Source organism: Phyllostomus discolor, chromosome 4 (genome assembly GCF_004126475.2).
Source record: "Phyllostomus discolor isolate MPI-MPIP mPhyDis1 chromosome 4, mPhyDis1.pri.v3, whole genome shotgun sequence".
NCBI classification, from domain to species: Eukaryota; Metazoa; Chordata; class Mammalia; order Chiroptera; family Phyllostomidae; genus Phyllostomus; species Phyllostomus discolor.
In genome coordinates this window covers 53,288,252-53,314,174 of record NC_040906.2, presented here as the reverse complement: position 1 = coordinate 53,314,174, position 25,923 = coordinate 53,288,252, and the positions used below count along the sequence as shown (strand labels likewise).

Below are 25,923 nucleotides of genomic sequence, written 5' to 3'. Positions count from 1 at the left end.
AGAGAGTATAGTAACACCTGCCCTATCATCTTCATTGAGAAATAACAATCATAACTAGAATTCATATAATGCTGTGAAGTTTACAAAATACTGCAGAATATGAGTAAACTACAGTCATGTGCCATATAATGATGTTGGGTCAACAATGGGCTGCATGTAAGATGGTGGTCTTGTAAGATTATAATGGAGCTGAAAAATTCCGATCACCTACGACATCGTAGCCATCCTGAAGTTACAGCACATCACATTACTCATGTGTTTGTGGTGATGCTGGTGAAAACAAACCTACTACACTGCCGATCATATAAAAGTACAGTGTGTGCAGTTATGGACAGTACATAATACTTGATAATAATAATCAATGACTATGTTACTGGTTTATATAGCTTCTATACTATACTTTTTCTTGTTATTTTAAAGTATGCTCTTTCTACTTAAAAAAATGTTTGCTGTAAGACAGTAGGTTGTATTACACCAGCAGCCCCTTCATACATCTCATGCCTCTTGATTGCATCATTCTCTTGTGCTTCAATTAATCTCATGCTAGTAACATGCTGTGCAAGCTTGTAGCCTAGGAGCAATAGGCTCTACCATACAGCCTATGTGTATATTAGGCTATACCCTCTAGGTTTGTATAAGTACATTCTATGATGTTCACCTAATAACACATTTCTCATAACATATCCTCATAATTAAGTGACACATAACTGTATATGACTTACCACTATCATTAATCAAAATATTTTTTTCACTTGCCTCAATAAAGGTCCTATTGTTTGCTTAAAAAAAAAAAAGAAAGAAAGTCCTTGACTCATGGACTTGCTCTTTTATGACTGCCAGACACACCCTATCATTTCTAAAATTGCCAGTACAGAGTCTAGGTTCTCTGAAAAATATCTAAAGCCAAGGGAGACACAAATGAGGGGCAACATAATTTCTTCAAAAGAAAACATTTAATAAGAAATTATACAACAGCAGAACTATACCAAGAACTCTACTAGGAAACAGAGATACAAAGATGAATAGCACAGACTCCTCTCAAGAAAAAATAACATACAAGGAAGAAAGCATTGAAGGCAGAGTGTTTTGCCTTTTTTTAATGTAGCATGATATGGTGGTGTGGATGCAGTGTGGCTCCGGGCCTGTCTGGGCCCCAGTCTCTCCTTTCATATATGTAAGTATTTCTTCCATCAAAATTCTCAAACAATTCAGGAGATGTCACACAAGAACAGACTAAAATTTAAATCTTCAGATGGAGACATGATAACTAAGAAGTTTATGATTAAGGTTTCTAGTGTACACAAAACCTGTCTACTGATTATTGGGATATTGACTATTAAAATAACTCTTTTATGCTTAAAACAATAAAGAGCAAAAAAAAAGGAAGTACCTTAGTAAGAAAAAAAAATAGAAGCACACAGTAAACTTCTAAATTGCAATACACCAAAAGGAGAAATGTATAAAAGGTGTCAGGAGGAAATGTATAACGAGAAAAGGAAGTTCTGGATAAGTTTACATATGATAGATTTATAAGGGCTTTTAAGGGAAATTGGTCCATCTGAGACTAAACATGGAGTCCAATGAACCATAGGGCTGACACAGTAGAATTCCTGTATTCTTGTATTCTAACAGCTCTATATAAACCTCAAAAGAGGCAGATTACTGTTTATAAGTAGTACATTGAGCATCATGATTGCACTCTCTTATTTGAGTTATGGTAACATTTAAACATTATACACAGAATACTGTGATTTATATGGCTGATTTTGCAAACTGATATAGTATGCTGCCAGTACAGAGAAAGCCATTTTCAAAATGTAACACTTTTCCAAAAGCAATCTGGAAGAAAATGAGTCCATACCAGCACAAAACTAATGAGACATTTGACCTGGAAATTTACCATAGTAATGAAATAAAACTTAAAAGTGACAAAACTGGACTTTATACTCAATCTATTCAATGATATTTCAGGATTCTCTGTTAATGTTGAAAGTGTCTTAATTTTAAAAATACAGAAAATTAATACGCTAAGGCAGGACATACTTGGAATGTCTTTGTAAAAACAGAATCCTATCAGAGCATCACCTCTAATCCACAAAGGAATCTGCCAAGAGATTTTAATAACAAGAGGCATATTGTAGGCATTTCTGTCCATCAACAAATCTAACAAATTTATTAAGATGCCAAAGGGACAAATGTGAAACCAAATACAATGCAAAGATTGAAAGGGACTCACGGCAGTCCTTCTCGTCAGTTCCATCTGAGCAGTCCCTGACGTGGTCGCACCTGTATTCAGCTGGGACGCACTCACCACTGGCACATGTCATCTGATGGCTCGCGCATGTCGTCCCAGCTGTGAAGGGGGAAAAATATTACTTTATAACTACTGCCAAACACAGACCAGCCCACTGACATTTACCAAATATGAACAAGGATACTTGAAAGCAAAGGCAAGTAGAGTGAACATGGAACATAAAGTTCACAAGGTCACAAGGTCAAGCACCTAGCATTGCAAGGAAGAGGGCTTACAATGCAAGAGCGAAGGAATTTTTATCAGGATGCTGGCAAGCATATCAACGCTTAACCTTGTTAGTGTGCAGACAATTATGTTATCAATATGTGTTGAGAACACAATATAGATTGAAAACCTATATATGGTAAAGAGGATAAATAATAAAAGAATTTTGCAATTATAGGTATTAATCGTAGATCGGTAAGGACACTTTCACTGAAATCCTGTGTAAACCAGCAGGAAATATCCCAAAGGGCTAACAGGAGTTATTCCTGAACAGTAGGAATATGGGTGATTTTATTGAGTTTTCTCTATCATATAAATTTTCTACATTGAACATGTGTCAGTTTTATAAAGAGAAGGACAAAAATTTAAGCTATTTTAATTTTACCCTATGTTGATTAGGGTAGGTGAGGGCAGGATATCATGTTATCAAATTTGCTTTCAGGTAAAACCAAGCGCATTGATGCCTCAGGTATCATGTGAAAGCTATTCTGTAAGCCTCAGTAATTATCATGAGATTTTTTAATTGTCCACATTAAAAAAGTATTGGGGGAAATGTGATCGGCTAAAAAATAATAATACAATCAAATGAGGAAAATATTTTCCTCTGAATTTTTAGTTTCCTATGCTTCTGTAAAGATATTTCATTTCAGCAAAATTTGATTTTTCAATAAAATTATATATCTGTGAAGGGATATGCCATCAAAACTTACCAAAAAATTTTTCTAAAAAACAAATGAACAATGACAGCTTTAGAGCAAGTACTTGAAAATTCGGGCACATAAAGTTTACCATGTGATAAATGATGTAAAAAGGCTAATAAAAATTACTATCTTTAATCAATCGTATCTTTGTCTTGCTCATTCTTTCTGTTTAGTAAAATTGCTTCATTATGAATGTGTCATAATTATTGAATAGCACACAAAATTTTTCCATTCAGTCTATTTCTGACACATTCTTGACAGTATGATTTCATATCTTCTCCTGTTACCTTATATCTGTGGGTTAAATATTACTTCTATTAATAGAGGTAGAATAAATCAAATTTTCTAAAAGTCACTTAAATGTCTGAATTCTGCCCATGAAAGAGACACAATTTCATGTGAATAAGATTAAAAAGAATAATACTTCCTGAGTGGCAGTATTTATTAAATTCCCATATAATTTATTTAAGTATATATTGCCAATTGCCACATAAAATTAAAGTGCTTTCTTTTTTCCCTGAAAAAGCAAGTGCTACGTGGCCTTAAACAAAATATTTTTTTAAAAAAAGACTAAATCAAGTGACAATATTATTTTAATTATCTTGGCTTTCTTCTTAAACTCAGGCCCCAATCAGTCTATATTTTGTGCTTAAGATTTCAATGGGTTTACAAGAAAGCAGTTAAAAGTTCATTCAAATGTAAAGAAATAAATTAAAATTATACAATTCCATCAACCAATCTACTGCTGTGATTCACTTATTATTCATCATTACCCAAACATATATTAGGGCTTATTATATGCCACAAAAGATATACCAACAATAAGAACATCAAGATGAATAAGGTACAATCCCTACCCTCAAGGAGCTCAAGGTTTCTGGGGGAGACTTTAAGAAGTAATTAGAAAACAATGATGAAAGTGGATTATAGGTATGTGAAGAATTACAAAAGCATGTGGAGGGGGCATGCCTAATTCATTCTAGGTTAGGAAGCGGACAGGACAGCTTCCTGGAGGAGGAACACCCGCCCAGGTCTTTAGGAGAAGCCACAGTTAGCTAGGCCAAAAGGAAGGAAGGACCTCGTAGGAATGAGCATTCAGGCAGCATGCACGTAGGTAAGAGGCCAGGACTCTGCATGCCATGCCCAAGGGAACTACAAGTGCCGCTGTGGCCCCAAATGGGCATTTCAAAGCAGGAATGCCAAGTGACACACATGGAAAAATAAGCACAGGCCACATCTTAGAGGCCACTGTAAACCTTGTTAAGGAGTTGGAGCCTATTCTTTTGAGGTGGTGGAGAGCTACCAGAGAGTTTTAGTTCGATCCTCCCAGCGTCGGTGTCAGCAAGACCTGGGGAAGCACGGGACTGGAGACAGGGAGGTCAGTGCAGAGGCTGCTGTAGTCAGCCACATAAGAGACATTGGCAGAGATGGCATAAGTGAGAAAGAGATAACTTTAGAGATGTTTATAAAGCAAATTATGCAAGAATGATCAATGCAGATAGGGAAGGAAAGGAAAGAATTAAGAATAACGCCCAAGTTTCTAGCTTGGGTGCCTAGGGGATTGTGACATCCTCTTCATGCTAATTGCTTACATGCTTAATGTCACCTACAACCATCTTCCTTTTTTATCTAATAAAATGCTTTCATTACGAAACATGTTTCATAAAGTTCTAGACTAAAAAGGAAAGCAGCTTCAGTTTCTCTATTTCTGATAGCTTGAGACTGACTGATTTGTTATTTTCTGTTAGTACCTTATAGTGGATTAATTTTATTTCTAGAACAAAGATAACACATGTATACCAGCAAACATATAAGGGAAAACAAGGGAGGAAGATGATCAATTCTAGCTGAGACAACTTGAAGCATGCTGGAGCTGTCCAACAGGCAGTTGAATATACAAGATTGAAGTGAGCAAGAGACCTGGGTCCAAAGCATAGATCTGGATAGGATCAGCACTTATAGGGTTATAGAAATCATGAGAATGGTTTAAATTATCCTGGGAGAGCAGATAGCATGAGAAAAGCTGTTAAGGCCAGCTCTGAGCAACATCAGTACTCACGGGCTGAGTAGAAGAGGAAAACAAAATAGAATGATCAAAGCAGTTAAGAACAGGCCAGGACAGTAGAGCATCATGGCAGCCAAGCTGTAGTGTCAGAAAGGAAAGAGTGATCACCAGAGTCAAGTGCAACAGAAAAGTCCACCCAGTGTGATAAGGAAATGTGCCTACTCTATTTGACAAGCAGGAGTTCTCTGGTGACCTTAGCGAGCATAGTGTTGGCATAATCTGTCTATAGTTAAAGGATGTCCATTAGAGACTTTTACATCATTAGAAAATGCAAGAATTACCTTATGAAATCCACACTCATTTAAACTATGTCACTTTGCTCATACATTACTGCTATAAAGTTACCTCCAGTCTTTTTCCCCAAGCAGTTGACCTTTTAGCTCTCATCCCTCTGTAAAGTATTTTTACTAGCAAGCAGTCCTCTGCCACACATTGTATAGCAATCTACAGCTCAGTTTTCCTCCCACTATGTGTGGGGAGCAAGGGAAAATGGAACCAAAATAGCATACCCAGCCAAAAGATAAATTTGGTATCCATTTATCAAGAACTTACTCTGTGCCAGGCAGAATGCTGGGCCTTAGGGATGAGGCTGAGTAAAACAGGGTCACCACTCTCCAGAGATTCACAGTCTAGCCCTATCCTAGTCCCACCAAGTACCTGCTGTCTGCAGGTCCCCCCATCTTTACCCTGGGATCTTTGAGAAGCTACTAGCTACAGAACATCACAGCCCAAACAGATTTCCTAGAAATAAAGATTTCTTCCTGTTCCATACTATGCCTTGCACTTCTCCTTCCTTCCTTTAGTACTTCTGAACTACTAGCCCCCATCCCCTTGCTCTGGTCCCCTTTTGCCACTCCACCTCAAACCCTGACATATGACTTAACCTGATCTGGATATGTCCTTGGTTAGCCTTGACTGGTTCCTGTCATGCCTTCCTCAAGACTGCCATTTGTCACCATCAACAACCTTCACAGCCTTGCACTGTTTGCTGGTTTGCCCTTAACCACTCTGTCCCAAAGACCAGCATCCCTTTGTTACTGGCAGACCCTATGACCAAGACAGACAAGCCCTAACTGCCTGTTTCATTACACAGTCTTCCTCTTAGGATGAAAACAAAGTCGAACTCATGGGTATTTTGAAAATTTCTATTCTCTTCCTCAAAAGACCCTTGGAACCTAGTGGCCTGACTGAAAGAGTTCACACTCAATGCTGGACTCAGAAGTCATAGGCTAACTTCCAACATTTTATAAATGCATCCAGGACCCACTGAAGGCCATGGAGTCTCCACTGTTAGTCACCTAACATCTAAACAAGCTCCCATGTAATGCGGCCATCAAAAACATTTGTTTCTTCTTTGATCTTTGAAGACAATGACTTTGAAAATGCTGACAGGATCTTAGCTGACTTATTAAAACAGTCCCAGTGAGATGATAAGTGTCCACAGTTTGTTAAATGTGCATTTAATGAAGCAGAATGTGGTAAGGCTCAAAGGTGAATGTCATACAATGGTCAGAACTGGATTCTTCCAGAGGACAGTTGGGTTCAAGAGCCAGAGGTGGGGGAAAAATGTTAATATTCTCTCCTCAAGATGTTGAAAGTGAATTAGGGGGATGTAAGCTTTGGGACTTGCCACCTCCGTATAATCACAGAAAGCCTATAAGTTTAAGATGGCAGAGAAAAAAGTGGGAATAAATTAGATAATATTATTGAGCTAAGAATTAATCAACCCTGAAACAACCCTTATTATATGAGATAATCCATTCCCTTTTTGCTTAACCTTTTTCAAGCTATATTTTACTCTTTTTTTGTAGCCAAAAACATGCCCATTGATATAAGAATAATTTTTTAAGATTGTATTTATTTATTTTTACAGAAAGAGAGAGAGAAACATTGATGTGAGAGGAAAAAAGCATCAATTGGTCACTTTCTGTACATGCCCCAGCTGGGTACCGAACCTGAAATCCAGGCAACTGCTCTGACTGGGAATCAAACCAGCAACCTTTCACTTTGTGGGAAAATGCCCACCAACTGAGCCACAAAGGTCAGGGCAAGAATAATTTTAAATTATACCAATATCCTTAATAAAGCAAAGAAATGCTAGACATACTTCTCACATATTGCCATCTTATATTTACTCAAGATTACTCTCTCACCCAAAATTATTTTTAAGCTCATTAAAATTATCTTTTCCAGTTTGATCCCCCAAAATTAGAATTTAACAGTTTCTTCCAGATTACTGCCCTGAACCACCTCAATGTGAGGTGCACATTGTTGCAGAAATGCAACAGTTGCTAAGGTCTTTCTCATTGCTATTATTTTCTTTCTTATTGTAGCTTATTCTATGGTGGCTTTGTCAGCAGTCACTGAAGCAACCACCATTAGCGCCTCCAACAGACCTACCTATTTGCTCCACTTAATTAAAATAAAGAGAGTTTAATACTGAGGTGGAAGGTTTGGACACAGTGTGCTGCAGGACCAAAAGGACCCATCCAAACACCAACTACACAAATGAATGCCCTACCTATATATACCAATAAATGTTTGGTTTCTTTTTTGGGCACAATATAATCCAAATTAAAGACTGGGGACCTCTCTAGCCATTTCCAAATCACTCGGGTATATTTATAATTCTTCAGCACATTCATACTTTCAATATCAACTAACCTGAGTGAGAATTGTGGCATAGGTTCCATTGTGGTATAAAGCCCAACTCAGTATTTGCAAAGAATTATCCCATTCTGCTTTGTACTGGTAACAGCTTAGGTTTTAGGTGTCTCAAGGACCAAAACGAGATTCCTCCGGAAACACTTACGGCAATGCTGATGTTCATCAGAGCCATCCTCACAGTCCTGCTCATTGTCACACACCCAGGAGGTAGGGATGCACAGCTCTTTACTCTGACACTGGAAATAGCCTGGCTGGCAAGAAGCAGGGGCTAAAACAAACCAGAAAAAGACTCATTATGTAAAACAACCACCCTATTACACCAACAAGCAATGCTTATTTCAAGAGAATGAGTGATTGATTCCTGCTGAATATGTATGGTGGCCCCAATAATAAACAACCCTATACTAGAGTGTGTGGACTCCGATCAGAGTTCACTGCCAGATAATCTCAGCAACAGCATCATGATAAACTGATGACCCAAAGCAATATAAAAATACAGAAAATAAAACAAAAAGCCCAAACACACACACAAGGATATGACAAAAATATTAAACTACATTTTAAGTCAAAGTTAACCATAAGTTATTATTAAATTAATTGAATGTTTCATAAGAATTAATAGTAAAGCATCATAATAAATAGGAAAATTCATAAGATTTGGAAAAGAAGACACAAAGTCAAATAACTATTATTTCCACAATTTATATGCTTTAGGATCTTTGGTCCATTCTCTGAGCCTCAATGCAATGTACCTAAAATGAAGACTACACTTATCTCATGGTTTTCTGCTAAAAAAGTAGGTTAAATAATTTATGTCAGTTGCTATCACTATTGTCACTGGTGGTGTTGTTATTATCATTGTCATAGGACACTAAAATATAACAGCAATCTCTGAAGAGTTGTTGGTATAACAGTTCATCTATTCCTTTATCCCAGAATACACTGTTCTTGCCTTTTTGTTCCTCGTGTTTTACGTAAAATGAACTCAGTGAGCCCAGAGAAGACAAACACATGGCACATGATCACATCTCAACAAAGAGAACTACTCCCTCGCTCAGAGTGTGGTTCACGGGGAGCAGCATCAGCGTGCCCTGGGAGTCTCTAGACATACGGGCTCTCAGGTCCCACCTCAAACATGTGGCATCCAGGTGGATCCATCTGTGCAGGACAGTGTGAGAAGCGTCGTGTAGGCCCTATCCTTTCTCCCATATTCAAGCACACGGTCATCCAAACATTATACCAAAGTTGGCCTGTTCTGTTGGGCCACAGTATCGCCAAAAATTAAAAACAAAACTACTTCTTCATCTGCTTTCCCAGTTTTGGGATAGTAAACCTTGTTTGTTCACCTATCGAAATGAATTAAATTGCAAGCTAGCTGGGCAAGCAATGGATGTAAGGGTTGGGTGGGTGCATCAACTGGGGCACCTTTAAGAAAGGACTTAACTTCCCTAAGCTGCGCTCTCCTAATCTGAACCCTACCTCGGAATATTGCTGAGAGAACTAAATCAACAAACATGTGAAAGTGGTGTTATAAGTACATAGTTTAGGGGTTTACAATATTCTCATATTTTTAAATAAATTTTTTAAAATAAAATCATAGCACCACTTCTGTGATCTTGTTATGGTAATTCACAGAAGTTATACTACATCCTTGACACTGGAACAGACTCCTAGAGCTACAAATCACAGTTGTTCAGACAATATTTTTTGTTTGCTTGTTCTTAGTGGACACAAAATTTCCAGAGTAAATAATCTGAAATAGTCACTCACTGGCTTCAGAAAACCACTCCCAAATTGTTTTCCTATCAAGGTCATGTGATAAAGGGTAAAATAGAAAGTGATGTGCACTGATGTGAGTGAGACAGTTATTAATATCATCAATTCTCTTTTCAACCATGCATATCTCAAGAAAATTGCACCAAGTCCTGAATAAATCATTAAAGACACCCTTTGGTTACAGCTGAAGCACTCGTGTTACTCAAAACAGAGCTTAGCCTGGCTACTCCCCACTTACGGCAGCCAATCTCATCTGAGTCATCCAGGCAGTCTTTGGTCCCATCGCACCTCCAGGATGCCTCGATACAGTGACCATCTGCACAGCGAAACTGTTCACTGCCACATCCTGCAATCCCGCAAACAACAGAAAACCAGTTTAAAAAACAAAACAAAACTACGCCACACAGTTCTTACACAGAAAAAATACAAATTTTCAATAAAAATAAAAAATGATTCACTAATTAGCAATCAAAGGAATGTATCTTATCATATAAAATTAGGGAAACACTTTAATAATGACTATGTTCTCTGTTTCAGGGTCTGCAGAAAGCACACTTTATACACAGCTGACAGCTGGAGTGTGTACCTTGATGTAACCAATCTGGAAAGATATTTGACGACATATATCTTGTGTTTTTAAAGTGCTTATTCTGTGACTTAGTACTTTTACTTCTAGGTATTTTTTCTAAGGCACTAGAGATTTTTATCACTTTATTATTTATAATAAAGGAAATTGAAAACCTCTTAGATGTCCAATGATAGGAAAATAAGTAAGTTTTTTTATATCTACATATTGATATATTAGGAACTCATTAAAATGGTTATGAAGAACTGCTAAATAATTAGGAGAAATATTTAAATAAAAATATTTTAAAATATTTAAATAAAAACATTTTAAAATATTTAAAATAAAGGACAAGGATGCAAAATTTTACCAATAACAGAGTCACATATGGAGGGAAGAAAAAAGCATTTAAAAAAGACCAGAATGTTTAACAGTGGTTATCTCTGATTGATAAACCTCATGGGTAATTTTTCATTTCCTTGACTGTGCTTTTTTCAGTTCCCCACCCCATATTTTTTAATTGCCTTTTAATTACTATATCACATGTAGCAATTTATGGTCCCTCGTTCTTAGACTCAGACCAATATTTTGGCTTTTTGCTTTTTAACAAAATTGTAGGATGCCAGGTCTGTTTTCTCATCTCTGCAAACAAATATTTAAAGTTATATTTAACACACAAAAAAACAATTTTTCTTCAGCCAACCAGAGTACACAAACTTAACACCAAAAGTTGCCACTTTCCCAAGTGGCAGTGGCATGGTGATACCAGGAAGAGATCATAACTTTAAAACATTTATTTCATTTAACCAATTATGTCCTGCAATTTTCCAGGGTCTCTCCAGGGGACTAATTTGGCAGTCGAAAATCCTCTGTGCTTCCCCAAATATCTGAAAAGTAACCTCCTCGTGCATTATGTGCCAAGTAGAAAAATTTTCAAAGAGAGCAGCCAACACCAGCCCAACTTGGAGAAGACTCAAAACAATTCTTTTACAACCCCAAGGTGGGAGAGAAGTAATTTAGGGGTTGGAAGAATAATTGCATTTTCCCCATGTACTTAAGCAATCATGCTAAATTACTCATTTCAATTTTTGGCTAATGAACCCAAAATTAGGTAAATATACAGATCAATCACCTACTCCTAAAATAAATAAACAATGTGCTATCCTGACTTGTGTAAATGCAGGCATATCAACAGCATGACATAAACATAGTTAAGTGATCTATGAGAACTAGGGGATATAGGCTACTTTGTTCATGGAATGTTCAAATCTGATTGTCTGTTAGTGACATCCTGATTTATAATGCATGCTGCAAATGGTCAGAAGCTTCCCTTGGCTAAATGGTGGTACTGAGTGGTACAGGAATACGTACACCCAAATACCTTCTATAGACTAATGCATGATGGTGGTTGGTGGTGCAGGTCTGGGGTTGGTGGTGCAGGTCTCTTATCAACTACCTTTAAAACACAACAACCTCCCTTGCAAAAATGCCCCTAAGGAATGTACAAATTCACTCTGGAATCTCAGAACTTCTCACTGGATTTTATTCTACAAAGCAATATTTCCATGGGAGATTAGGGGCTTTGGATGTTTAGCTATTAACACAACATATATTAAATCACTTTTATCAATTAGGTGTATTGTTAGTAATCCAGCATATTACATTTGAAATTCAGTACATTTGTCTCTCTTAGTATCTAATAACTTCTAGTTGAAAAATTATAACAAGCTAAAGGTCAGTCCACTTACAAAGAGCTTACGTAATATTGATATGGGTAAAAAAAAAAAAGCATAAACTTATAAAGTAAGTATATAGAAGAAAATTGAGGGCAATATATTTCCTGTCTTGAAAACATATATTTAGAACTATTTATTTTTTTAACAAATTCAAGTTTATTTTTAGAAATGTTAAGTATGCTTGTATAATCAGATAGCTTTTGCTATGCGAAAAATCATCCCAAGGATTTAATGGCTTAAAACAGCATACACTGCTTTAGCTCTTGATCCTGCTATTTAGCAGTGCTATTTCTTCAGCAACTTTTATTGCAAGTCAAATTTTGAGGTTTGTTGTTTTTGCTAAAATACAAAATTAAACACATTATGAGAAAAACACAAAATAAACACCCAAAAGTTATTTTTAAAGCACTTTAAAGCCAGTCATTTAAAATCACTCACATAAACCCAACAGAAGAAACTTATTAAGTAATTCTTATGAGTGCCTTTTACATTTGATCTCCCAAATAGTTATCTAAAGTAATATATCAAACCAAATTTATTCAATTTATCAAAATATACATATTTCATTTGTCAAATTAACTTTTTCAATAATAACTACCATGCCCATTATAGCTCCCAAATGACCATCATTTGTAAATATCTGTCCAGAAAAACAAACTAATACTTTATCATTGCTGGGTGGCCTCTTAGTAATCAATCAAATTGCTGCACTAGTGTCAGAAGCCTGTCATTCATTCTATTATAAAGGGAATATGTGATGTTTTAAAACAAACTGCTGTTTAGACACAAACAACAGGACGGTCACTACCAGAGGGAAAGGGGGTGGGAGGAGGGAGAAGAGGGTACAGGAGGAGACTTGGGGTATGGACATACAATACAACATACAGATGATGTAGTAAAGAATTGTACACCTGAAACTCATATAGTTTTATTAACCAATGTCATCCCAATGAATTCAGTAAAAATTTAACAACTGCTGGTTAAAAGATCTAGATCTGGTCTGCTAACAATTACAGGTGCCACTGATTTCAAGTATGCACTTTATTTTCTGAGTGTTTTATTTTAAATAAGTAGCCTTTACTCACAACCCCAAAAGTTACTAGATATTATCTATGCTTTATTGTTTAATAACTTGTCCCCAAAAATGGGAGGGGGATGAATTTCATACACTAATTTCATAGAATTTATGGGAGAAAAATTCCAAATAGAACAAAATTTAAAACTTTTTTCAACAAATGGTTTCTAAACATCCACTTTCAACCAATCCAGTTTTCAGAAAAAGTTGTTTTGCAAGCAATAACTTGAATTACTTTTCCTCTAATAAAAACCAAGGAAGAAAATATAACACATGATGATATTTTTTTTAAAAAAAAAAAAAACTTTTGTTAAGAACTAGGCGGCTATTGACGAAGATCCATTAGAACCAAATAGACATCCTACCACCCCAGCATTAACCCTTCCTGAGGATAAAAATAGATGGTATGAAGGTGATAAAAAATTCACATGTGGTACTTAAATGGCAAGCATTGTTCTAAGCAGTTGACCAACTTGAAGTCATTTGATCTCATAAAAACCCTACAAGATAAATACCATTATTATAAACATTTTACAAATATAGAAATTCTGGCATAGAACAGTTCAGTAACTTCCCCAAGACCGAATAGAAAATGTGTGTGAAGCGAGAATTTGGATCTGACAGTTCTGGATCCAGCATCTGTGCTATATTAACCACTGTTCTGTATTCCCTTTCCAGAAAAAGAAAAAAAAACTACCAAACTCAAGAATAATTGTAAAAATTTGACGTTTTTCCCAAAGTTGCTATCAACATGAACTGAACTCACTAACTGAGCTGGTGTGGAATCCATAGCGTATGCTAACACAATTCTACTGGAGACTAATCATCTACTTGGCAGCTAACATTGCTGGTAAAAACTTTTGGGTTTTGGAAAATTTGCAACAATCAAAAGCAGTGCAGGGAAATCAAAACAAAAACAAAAAAAAGACTTTCTATCTCTTCGAACAAAATTATATTAGTTGTCGGGACAAACTTATTTTTCAAACTTTGTAGAACCCCAAGCTGGAGAATAAAACAAAAGTAATCCTCTCTTTATGAATAGCCATATCCCAAGCTTTCTGATCTAAGCCTTGGACTAAGGATTGTGTTAAGATTAGACATTAGAGTAACAGGTAATGCGTACAGGAAGGAATAAGTCACTTGTTTTTCCAGGATGGGGCACAACACTGGATTGAGAACACTTAACTTCGGTACCTTTTACAACCTCTAGCACTGCTCTGGGTACACACAGGATAGTTAACACATATTCATCAGGTAACAGAGATTCCCCTTTGTAAAACTCTTGCGATGGTTATATATCACAAGTATATAAAACCATCAGGGTAAATAATGAGACTTGAAATTGGAATTTACTATTTTAAATCCATATTAAAAAATGAAATAAGGAATAATTTAAAATAAAAGGAATACCCAGCAGTTTAAAAAAAGAAAGAGAAAATGTTGAGTCATATTAATAACAGTCTCGTTATTTTATCCTTTCCTTGTAAGTTTCTTTTCTCCCTCATGAATTTTCCTCCTAGAAGAGAAAGGCAAGTCATTGTCAAGGGAACATTGTCAAAAGCTAACAGAGTAATGTAATTTCTATGGCAAATCCTATAGCCATAGGATCCTCTTAACACATGCTGGTCCTTGCAGACACTTGGTCTACCTGAGGAGGTGCACGTGCTCATTTTAAACACATGCAAAAACACTTCGCATTTTAACAGTACTACTTCACTAAACTCAAAAAGAAAAAACACATTTAAGAAGCAATTCCTTAATTCATCCATAATTTTACTTCACTTTTTTTGTACTTTATTTTTATTCTCTTGGTATTGATAGACATACTTCTGTTTATAAGTTGGGTGATGGTTCATTATAATTCTCACACCTTCTGCACACTAGCAAGGCCAGTCCTCTTTTGAAGCTTTAGTTGTTTGCTTATTTCCAAAACTTTACATTGCAGCCATGACAGCCAAGGGTAACAAATTGTATGGAAGACCCTGTTCTGCCTAATGTCAACAGGTAGGACAGTCAGGGATTCGAGTGATGGAACTGAAACAAGACATGCTGAGCAAACCAACCTACTACTCTTTCTGCACAGTATTTTTGCTTCCTGATTTTATAACAGATAACCAAATAGGTGGCCAGAAGTCTTTTTTTTAACACAGTTAACAAACCACTGAGTTGGCTGCTTTTTCCTAATTATTGTTTCAGAGCCCTGATATTTTTATAGAGCAAAACAATAGTAAGAGGACACTTCAAGAAGTCAAAAACTTTAAAGTAAAACCCACAAAGCCAGTTGACGAAGTGATCGTGTACACTCATTACTTAAGTGCAATTAAAAAATAAAAAGGACCAAGTCAAGCTCACTAAAGCCACAAAAAATATTTATATCTACTATGTGCAAAAAATTGCTCTAGAGTTTGTGGAAGAAATAAAGAAAGCTAAGATATGGTCCTTTTTCATTGAGTTTACAAATTTATTCATACATTATATTGAGCACCCACTATGTGTCAGGTAGCATACAAAGCTTCATACACATCCATTGGACCCTCTTAGAAATTTTATAAAGTGGGATTTGTACTTAATTAACAGAAGGGGAAATTAAACCTCAGGGACATTAATAAACTTCCCCCATGGTCATAGAGGTAGAAACGGTCAGAGTCTGATTTAGACCCAGGACTTGTGTGATTGCTCCATGAAAAAGTCTATGCTCTTTTGCATGCCACTTCCCACAAACCCCTTCATTTACCCTGAATTTACTATGTGCCAGAAGTATGTTAAGCATTTTCCATAGATTATTTCGTTTGCCCTCACAACAACCCTGTGAGATAATATGATAGCCCCATCTAATAGATGAGGAAACTGAGGTTCGACCAAATCTCATGGCTAGTAGACAGTGGATCAGGAATTCACATCTAGGCAGTCTGACTCCAAAGCTACACCAAATGACATTAGACACTTTGGTTCCACATAAGCAGCAGAGACAAGAACCAACTGGTCTCAGGGAGAAAAAAAAATCAACATTACAGTTTGCAGTGATCAGAGGAGGCTGCCTGAAGGACAGTAACACTGCAGTGGGGCCTTTGCTGATGAGCAGGAGGGACCAGGCATTGTGTAAGGCCCGAACAACTTGAGGGAAGCCTAGTATGGATGAAGATCTAATGAGCAGGCCTCCATGGACCAAGGGCAGAGAACCCCTTGTAGGGTGGTAGTCAACAAGGCTAAGGAGATGGAAAATGCAGGGTCTTGAATACTAAGCAAAAGAATGACATGATCAAAATGATTGCGAGTGAGAAAACATATAGATCACTAGTGCCAGTAACTATGTTAAAACTAATGGTCGCTCTGGGTGGATGCAAGCCTGGACGAGGATGCAGACCGTGGCCATGAGAAGAGTTTGGGGCTCCACTTTATTCCCCAGAACCTTGCCCAGAACACAAGCTCGGCGAGCAGGCTGGTCAGGAGCTCACCAGCAGGCTGCTAGCAGAGATGCATTTCTTCTCCAGCCCCTGCAGCTGTCCCAGTCCTAACCCAAAGCAGCTCCAGTTGCACAGCAAACGGCCAACAAACAGTGTCTGCAGGTGACACCGAAACTATCCTAGTGCCCTTGCCCCGCCGTCCTCTCCAAGCTGATGTGTCTCAGCATTTAGCCTATATAAATAGTCAATCCTCAGAATAGTTGATCTCAAAGATTATTTAAATAATTGCTTAATAAATTTTAAAGTGTCTTCTCAATGGTCAAAGCCAGCAAAATAGCATGATACACTATCAAAGTAGCCCCTCAATTCTGAGAAGTGGGAAATTGAGTCCACTTTTTCTAATTAACGTACTCTTCTCCATTTTTATCTAAATACTAGCTTTCTCCCCTCCCCCATAGTCTCCTATATCCCACTTTTTATCACTGAATACCTCCTACCCCTACAACCAGCATCAATCAACACTGCAGAGCATTATATATAAACCCGTACCTCCCAGGAGTTCTTGAGAGGATGTGATTGGCATTTAGGGTGAAACAATTATTCAGCTGCCCTGAACAGTGCCCCTAGCCTCCACATGTGGAATGCCAGTAGTACCCGTCCTCTAGTCACTGTGACAACAAGTAATGCCCCGGTATATGTCCAAACACCCCTAGAGAGTGGCAGTACCACCCCATTTGAGAACAATTTAGAACTACTTAGTAGCTTGAACAATCAGGGCTCAAAACATCTTAACCCACATGAAAGAGATCATCTAAGAAAACCCCTATAATAAATTCTTCCCTTCTAAAGATAATAAAATTTCTTAACCAGCAATCCCACTCCCTCCCGCCCATCAATAAGAGGGCCTGGGATTGGGCAATATCAGCCTGCAGCTGCTAGTACCAGCAACTTGAAATGAACTCCCCTGGGAGTGTGATAAAGAATCTAAGTTCCAGGGAGGCCTGCTTCACCCTGGAATGCTCCACGGTCCGTCCCCAGGCTTCCCCACTGGGGAGGGGGGCGCTTGGGGAGCCACACCAGAAAAAAAAAAGAGTCGAAAATCTAAAATCCTCAAGCAGTTCTTCATTAATGTAAAAGATCACTGCCACAAAAAACAAAGTCCTAAACACCTGTTCTGTGGTGCAGCCTTTTCCCATACGTATGATCACCAGAACAAAAAATAATTTCTTCAAACGTGCTCTCCCCACCCCTGCCACATACACTCACAAAATATCTACACATAAATTGGCAATCCTGTAAGTGCCTAAAGCATTCAAAAGAATCTCCAAGTTTTTACCAAGAATGCTCAGCAATGAAAACTCCCTGCCAGCCAATACCCAAACACTGAAATGCACTAGTCTTCGCAGGAGTCCCCCCAATAACTCAGCGCTTTCTCTATCAAATCTACTGAGGTTCCTATAAGTAAACTCCTCCATGTGGGAGAAAAACAAGACCTTTGTCCCAACTCCCCATGAGGGTTTAACTGGTTATTTCTTTAATGGCCAAAGAGCAAGACTTACATAGGATGTTGAAAAGAACACTATCCAAACAGAAGAAAATTTAAGGTTGTCCGCCTGCTCAGTAAATAAGGACCCAATGAATCAGACTACTTAAGAAAAGAGTAAAATACCCTTCAGCACTTAATGATTTAATGCCCCTTGTACGAAAACTATAAATCACCTCCACTTGAAGAGCTTATTGCCAGTCCCAAATGCCCAAAGTATTTCTGTATTCTCAATCAGTAATATAAATTACTGGAAAATGGTTAGATGGAATCAAACACTAAAGAAAAAAAAAAGAGAGAGACACTTTAAAGAAATAAGCAGCTATACACATCTGCAGGCAAGCAGCTTTCCTGCTTAGGGATTGTAACGGTGTGATAGACGCACTGTTAGCCCAAACACAGCATTTACAGACAGCATCACACCAGGGTTGTTCTAATTAATTAGACCCAAGCATTGAACCATAAATCAAGTTAATACAGATGTGTTAAAGCTGCAAGCATCACTACTATTTTGGTCATTTTAAAAAGCAGATTAAGAGCAGGTTATCAAATAAACAATGGCTTGATACTTGAAATTACAACAAGAGTAGCAAAAGGAGAAGAAATTGACGCCTAGCTGGTGGGTTTGGTGATTCTCTAGTCATAGGCTGAATCATCTGTAACCAGGTCTTGCCTGAATCATACAAGCACCTCGCTACATTCCTTCTCTCTCACTCCATGCTATTTAGTTCCTGACTATCACAGCGGTTACACCACATACACAGGACTCAACCTTGATATTTAGCTTTGAGCTTACATGGTCTCTGCCAACAAAAAAATTCTGAAATTCTTAAGAAATATTGTACAGCAAGAATGTGAAAAGATTTCTACCAATAAGTTTAAAAGCCTGTTCTTGGACAATAATTACTGATAATTAATCATCTGATAAATGGAAGTCCAGATCTTTAACAAAAATATATTGCCATTGCCTTTTTTAAAAAAAAACTGGTTTAAAAAAAAAACTGGTTTTGCTGATGTTTTACACAGTATTTTTGTATTTTTTCCTTCTAGTGACAGATTATATTTCAGAAAGGATTTTATGAGCAGAAACTCCAAATTCTCCTACCATGACGTAATATATGAAATAGAGAGAGAACAGAAGAAGCAGATGCAATTTAAATGACCAGGAGAAGAGTGATAGCAAAGTGGCAGTAATTTATTATGATTCTACCATGAACAGAATGCTACTCTAAACCTAAGGCTCCCAAGGGCAGAAATAAATACCTCTGTAATCCCAGTGCCTAGCATGGTACCTCCTATACCCAGATGACCCTCAATAAATGAGCAATATATGGTGCATTAGAATGTATGGTGAAGCCAAGATGCTGTTCCAAAGACAAAGCCTAGAAATCTTGTGGATTCATGGACTTTTATAAAGGACCCTGCTGTTTAGAGTCTAATGAACAATTCAACAATTCAACAGCCAGCATCCATGCTGGCCTGCATAAGGAGCCATAAAGACTATAAGCAGTCAGCCCCAAACCCCTGGGAGCCTATTTATATGTTTGGGTCATTCTCTGCTAATTTACTAAAGAATGGGACTGTCTCCCATATTATATAAAACTTTACATTTATATCCAGCGTTACTCTGAAGTGGAGAGTACTGAGTACTCAGCATGCTACAAAATAGGCTACATCTGATTCTACAAATCAAAATTTCTAGTCTTCATTATAAGCAATTTGCTAACAGTAACATAATCATGATATTAGTTTCGCTCTATGAAATTGAAGGTAAAGCTGATTTTGTTAACTAGGGTATCTGTAAAATAGGAACTATTATATTTGCAAAGACTTTCAGAGCAGAAATTTCTTGTGTCTCCTCTACTACACTGATTTTAACAGACTGGCCCAAAAAGGACTTCAGAACATGCCTCACCAGCAGGTTATCAGTCACACCAGGAGGCCTTTGCCCTGGTTTGTTCTGCCTGGGCTCGAACAGTGTTTATAGGTCTCCAAATCACTTCCAGGCTCTATAAATGTCATCACTTCTTGTTATGATGTGACTGTGATTACTCGAAACAACTCAATAGTTTGCTGACACAGAATCACCAACATTATATTGTCACCAGCTGATATCTATGTGTAATGAAATGGTGTTTGAGTGTTTAAGCTTCTAACTATATGTATATGGGGAATTTATAATGTCCCAATATTAAGAGCAGTTTAAATAGAATTATGAATTCATCTACAGTGATTGTCAGAAGCAAGAAGAAAAAAAGAGGAGTATGTTTCCTAAGATATTACCTAATCTGTATTTTCAGTAATGACAGTAAGAATATACTGTCACTATTACAAATTTTGAAACCATCCATTAACATAGAATCTTAGAAGTTTAATGCTGGAAAAAAGTAATGATTTCAGTAATACACTAATAGAAAGTACATACAATAAAATCCCTACTAAATAAATATACACAAAAATTAAACCACTGCTTACTAAAATTTTATCTGTATTACAGCTTTTTAAAAGGCAATCAAGAAAATACACTGATATTAAGAATCTGGTCAAAAATAGAGTTTTCAGTGGCTGTCTCAATTCTGAAAACCGGGTGACAGTCCTGAATTAAACAATGAACAAATGAGAGAGTCCCTAAGTATTGTAACAATTAAATAAAATCTTAATTAAATTCAGTAAGAAATTCAGACTTTTTTTAAACCTAATTTTCAGATTCTGGGTTTTTTTTTAAGATTTTATTTATTTATTTTCAGAGAGGGAAGGGAGGGAGAGAGAAAGAGAAACATCAATGTGCAGTTGCTGGGGGTCATGGCCTATAACCCAGGCATGTACCCTGACTGGGAATCGAACCTGCGACACTTTGGTTTGAAGCCCACACTCAGTCCACTAAGCTACACCAGCCAGGGATGAAATTCAGACTTTTTTATAAGAGCTCAAATAAAATACTGATGGAGAAAATACTAGATCAAGAGCCAAGGGACAATTTGGCTTTAACCCTCGCAAGAGCACTGACTGTCCCCAAATAAATCTAAACTCCAAGTTCCTTGAGGGCAGGAACTGTTTCTCTTCCTCACCAAGGAATCTTCACTCAACAAAAGTTTGTTGCTCAGCTGACTTAGCTTGATGAATCTCAATTTAAACTCTCTGATACGCAGTTTTCTTACCTGCAGAATTTCTAACCTGCAGAATCAGGTTGTGGTGGCGATGAAAGTGGTATGTGTAGAGCAATCAGCACAGCTCCTGCATTCAGCAGCCCCTCCACAGAGGGAGGGTCCCTGCTGGGCACACCCACCCCTCACCTGACTCTAGCATTCCAATCGTCTAGGGCAAAAAATACTCCAGGATCAAATGCTTTCACCAGATAAGATCTGTTTATTCCCCTAATACCTAATTTAGAGAAATTTTGAAAACCTTGCTCCCAGGAGGCTCAGTACTGAAAACACGAATGGATGGGCGTTGTGTTGCCTCCTGCCCATGAACAAGTATTCACCAGCCTGGTCTGGGGTCAAGGGCAAGACTGAAAATCAAGGTTTATACCAAGAAACAGAGGTCAAGGTAGAGCCAAAACCAAGACTGCCATTGGTTTCCTTTATCTTCTTTATGTATTTTTCCATTTTCCTACAGTCATTTTTCATATTTTTGTCTATTTTAAATCACTCTATCTAAGGTGATCCTCTGGAGTTTGTATTGGAATTCTGTAAGTACATAATTTCAACACCAAAAATAATTAAAGATAAATATAAAGGCTTTCCAGAGTAGACCTTAAATCAGTGTACTGTACATTAAACTTGGGCACGGTTACTTTTTATAGTCATAAAAGGATCCCTATTGACCTCAGCTGATGCCTCAACATATGGCAGAGAACTGGGAACAGGAACGAATTCTAGATTTTAATCCATTGAAACTAAGCTTGAAAAGCTTTCCATTTAGCAAGTTCAAAAGTTTCTCCAATTCCTAGTTTTCAAAGAATGAAATTTCAAATTCTCCCTAAATGTCATAAGATATTCATTATTCCTGCTCTCTAAAATTTCTCTTATATAAAGAAAAATGCTACAAATGCAACCATATTCTTGGACTAGAATCATTTATGATAATGCCTTTACGATACATCCAAAAGAAATCTTTATCATTTCAAATTGTTACTTTCTTCCTGATTGAATGAGAATGGATTTACATAAATCTAGACATCCAACAGCTCCAAAAGGAAAAATAAAACGTCCTGTTGCCATAACCCCAGCCCTAGGCTCCCTACGAAATGGAGACCCTACGACCCTCCTCACAATTCTCCACCTGACAGAGCAGAGGCTCCAAACTCAATTCAATCCAACAAACACACGTGGAAGCTTATCTGCGTGCTCTTAAGGAGGAAGAATAACAACCTCCAGGACACTACTGTAAAGAGAGAAAGCCACAGCAATTTGGCTCTCCCCAAGCAAACCAATATAACCAACCCATTTCCTGCCAGAAACTAAGTGAGTCCAGTTCTTCTCCAAGAAGGGTTATGTTCACTGTTTACTGAGGCCACTCAACACTTCATGAGATTTTGTGGGTAAAGTTACAAAGAAGGAAAAGCAACTTAAAAGGCTCTTCTGATAGTCCAGGAATGAGGCGATTAGGGCCTTATCTACTTCAATGGTCCCACCTCTGCTTTATTTCCCCGCCCTTGTCTAAAAAATCCTTTCCTTCTCTCTCCCTGGAGTCCCCATATTCTGGCTGGAGTTTTCATGGCTCTCAACCTGCCCTGAATTAGACAATGAGGGACCTCCAAAATCTGCTCCCTGGTGAACTTCTTCACAGCAACTTGTAAGCGATTTGCAAAGCCCTCCCATGGGTATCTGCACTTTCAGCAGAAAACAGGAATCCCTCGAAGGAATGAATTTTCTAATTGTGGCATGTTAGGCATTCTCTAGTGCCCAAATACCTTCCTCACCAGCTTGATGGGGCAGATTTTAGGTGGATAGAGTGTCTTATCAGGGCTCCTGATAGCATACCACACAGGTTGCGGGACGTGCACGAGGCCATCTTTGCTGATAACCAGAAACCTCTTCAGCAGCATTTTTCCATACAAGCACAGACCAGTTAAGGGCTTCCCAGGAGAATCTGGAGACATCTCTGGATCAGTGTAATTTGTCTTAGAGTAATCCAGGCTCAAGAAAAAGGCCCTAAGGAAATATGGCTAAAGCAACAATTTTGGAGGCCTAGAAAAACAAGTAACAAATAAATATGACTCATTGAAACATGGTAGTTTGGTTCTTTACTAAAATAATACCCCTCTCTCTACTATTTATAACAAAGAACTGCTTCCACGAGAAACACAAGATTCACCAGTCCCACCCACTGTGCGTGGGCGTACTTGGTGCACTTCAGGAATGCATGTCAAGTCTAGGAGTCTATTATTTCCCTTCTTCCATTCAGCCCAGCATTTCTAAGAGCCAACAGCTTGTCCACAGTAAGTTCAGGAACAAAGCCTGACTAACCAGGTGGCTATATGCTTGACACACTACTCTAAAACAGGGGAGGAGGTGGGGTGGAGAGAAAGGGAAGACTGCTTAGAAGCCAAAAAACTTTCCAGAGGTAAGCCCCTGGAGTCACACAGCCCGGGTTCAAACCCCAACTCCCCCGCTTACTAATACTATGGCAGGCATGTTATTTGATTTCCATGCCTCAGTTTCCTCATCTAAATATGAGAGTAATAAGATAATAAGGGCTGCTCACAGGAGTAGCTAATGTGAAGACAGAATAAGGACTGTGGGCCTGGCACATAAGTAAGTGTGCATCCATCCAGTGTGAGCTACTGTTACTATTGTTATCCAAGTGTTCTCTGAGCCTTTAAACTTTATAGGTTGTCTTCCTTTGAATTTTTCAGTTTTTTCCTGTTTCATAGATATTTGCTTATACTCTAACACTTCTATATTCATAATCTGCAATCAGTTTTAGAACTGATTTTTATTTTAAGATTTTATTTATTTTTACAGTGAGGGGAAGGGATGGAGAAAGAGAGGGAAAGAAACATCAATGTGCATGAGATACAGCAATCAGTTGCCTGTTGCATGCCCCCAACTAGGGAGCTGGCCTATAACCCAGGCATGTGCCCTGACTGGGAATCGAATCAGTGACCTTTTGACTCATAGACCAGCACTCAATCCACTGATCCACACCAGCCAGGGTAAGAATATTTTTAAATTAACCTAATTAGAATGATAGCTGATTCCCCCTTTTTAAAAAGTTGATCCAATACAGAAATTTTGTATTATCTTATTACTACATCATACTTTTATTGTGAATTATACTCTCTCCTTAAAATATTTTTTATATCCCAGGTTCACAAGAGAAAAACATATCTCTATTATTCAAAATGAAAATGAACTCAAAAAATAGAACTTAATTCACAAGGATAGGCAAGTTTTTTTTAAGATTTTATTTATTTATTTTTAGAGAGGGAAGGAAGGAAGAAAGAGAGAGAGAAAGAAACATCAATATGCAGTTGCTGGGGGCCGTGGCCTGCAACCCAGGCATGTGCCCTGACTGGGAATCAAGAATGGGCAAGTTTTTATGCCCTTTCAAAAATACATCATTACTTGGTGAAATAAATTAACTCTTTGCTAGTTTATTTCTCTGGTTGATGACACCTCTGTTTTGGCGTGTCTGTCTGTGTTCTTATCATCACAGACTGCAAAGGGAATGTACTGAAGTCCTAAGATTGTAGGGCACATTCACATGTAGAGAATAAGACGGAAATCCTCCTTAATCAAAAACCCTCTACTAGTACATCTTCTGTGCCACTGACATCACCTGAGAACTTGTTAGGAAAGCTGATTACCAGCCTCTCCCAGATCTGCTAACAGGAATATGTATTTTAACAAGATTCCAGGTGATTTGCAGGCACATCAAAGTTTGAGAAGCACCAATGCCTGCCCTGCTGGCATTTCATTCTGATTTTTTTAATTGAATTTATTGGGATGACATTGGTTAACAGGAGCATATAGGTTTCAAGTGAACATTTCTATGATACTAGATCTAATACCTCTGTTTTTAAGACATATTAAACAGTTACATTTCAGGAGTGTTTAAAGTGTTTAATAATAATAACAAGAATTCATATTTCACTTAATAAAATTAACCAGTTGCCTAAACACAGATTTTAGTCCAAAGAAGTTGATGGTGACGACACTTACTGAATTACTGAGTTGAACAATATGGAATTCCTAAACTCTGATATTAGTATCTAAGGATTCTCCTCACTTGGCTGTAAGTGCGGAAACTGTTTCTGACTTAGCCTTTTAGGGAGGCTAAGCATGAAGGATACAGGGACCACATCCCACAAAAGGGAAAGTCTTGAACTTCTCAAAATGTAAACTGCTAACAGTATCACCACCATAGCAACCACTATGGTTGCTCGCAGATATATGTATATGGTATACATCTCTACTATATAAGGTCTTTAGAGACCTTAAAGTCTAATTCCAGCATTCCTTTGGTGTATGTTTTGTGCCTACAATTTCTTTCTTATCCTTAGAATCATTAAAATAGGCTTTATCATTCTTCCATGGAACGGTCCTTCAAACATTGAAGAGAGGGCTAGTCACAGTTCCTCTGATTCACCTCCAAAAAAAAAAAAAAAAAAAGAAAGAAAAATCCCCAGTCTTTCCATCATTCCTCCCATAACATGGTTTCCAGTTCTCTCATCATCCTTGTATCTCCCCCCTGTATTTAGTTCAAATTGTTTATGTCTCTCCCAAAAAGTGCTTCTCGGATGCCCAGGGTCACCTGTGCACCTCTGGTCAAGACCACGGCAGCCTGCCTCAGTACTCGGTCCCTCTCCTCTTCAGAAACAGAATCCCAGCTTCATCGGGTGAACGATGTGTTCAGCTAAGAGGCT

The 25,923-nt window shown here is 37.7% G+C and overlaps 1 protein-coding gene across 1 annotated transcript in view; it reads right to left on the bottom strand.

Moving 5' to 3' along the window:
- Window positions 1–25,923, bottom strand: part of LRP2 (LDL receptor related protein 2) — a 199,470-nt gene that overhangs the window by 151,991 nt on the left and 21,556 nt on the right. Inside the window, exons 2-4 of the mRNA XM_036023343.1 lie at window positions 9,966–10,073; window positions 8,097–8,219; window positions 2,237–2,353 (exon numbers count right to left, since the gene is read on the bottom strand). Coding sequence (XP_035879236.1) covers window positions 2,237–2,353; window positions 8,097–8,219; window positions 9,966–10,073 — 348 coding nt within the window. The remainder of the gene's footprint in view (window positions 1–2,236; window positions 2,354–8,096; window positions 8,220–9,965; window positions 10,074–25,923) is intronic.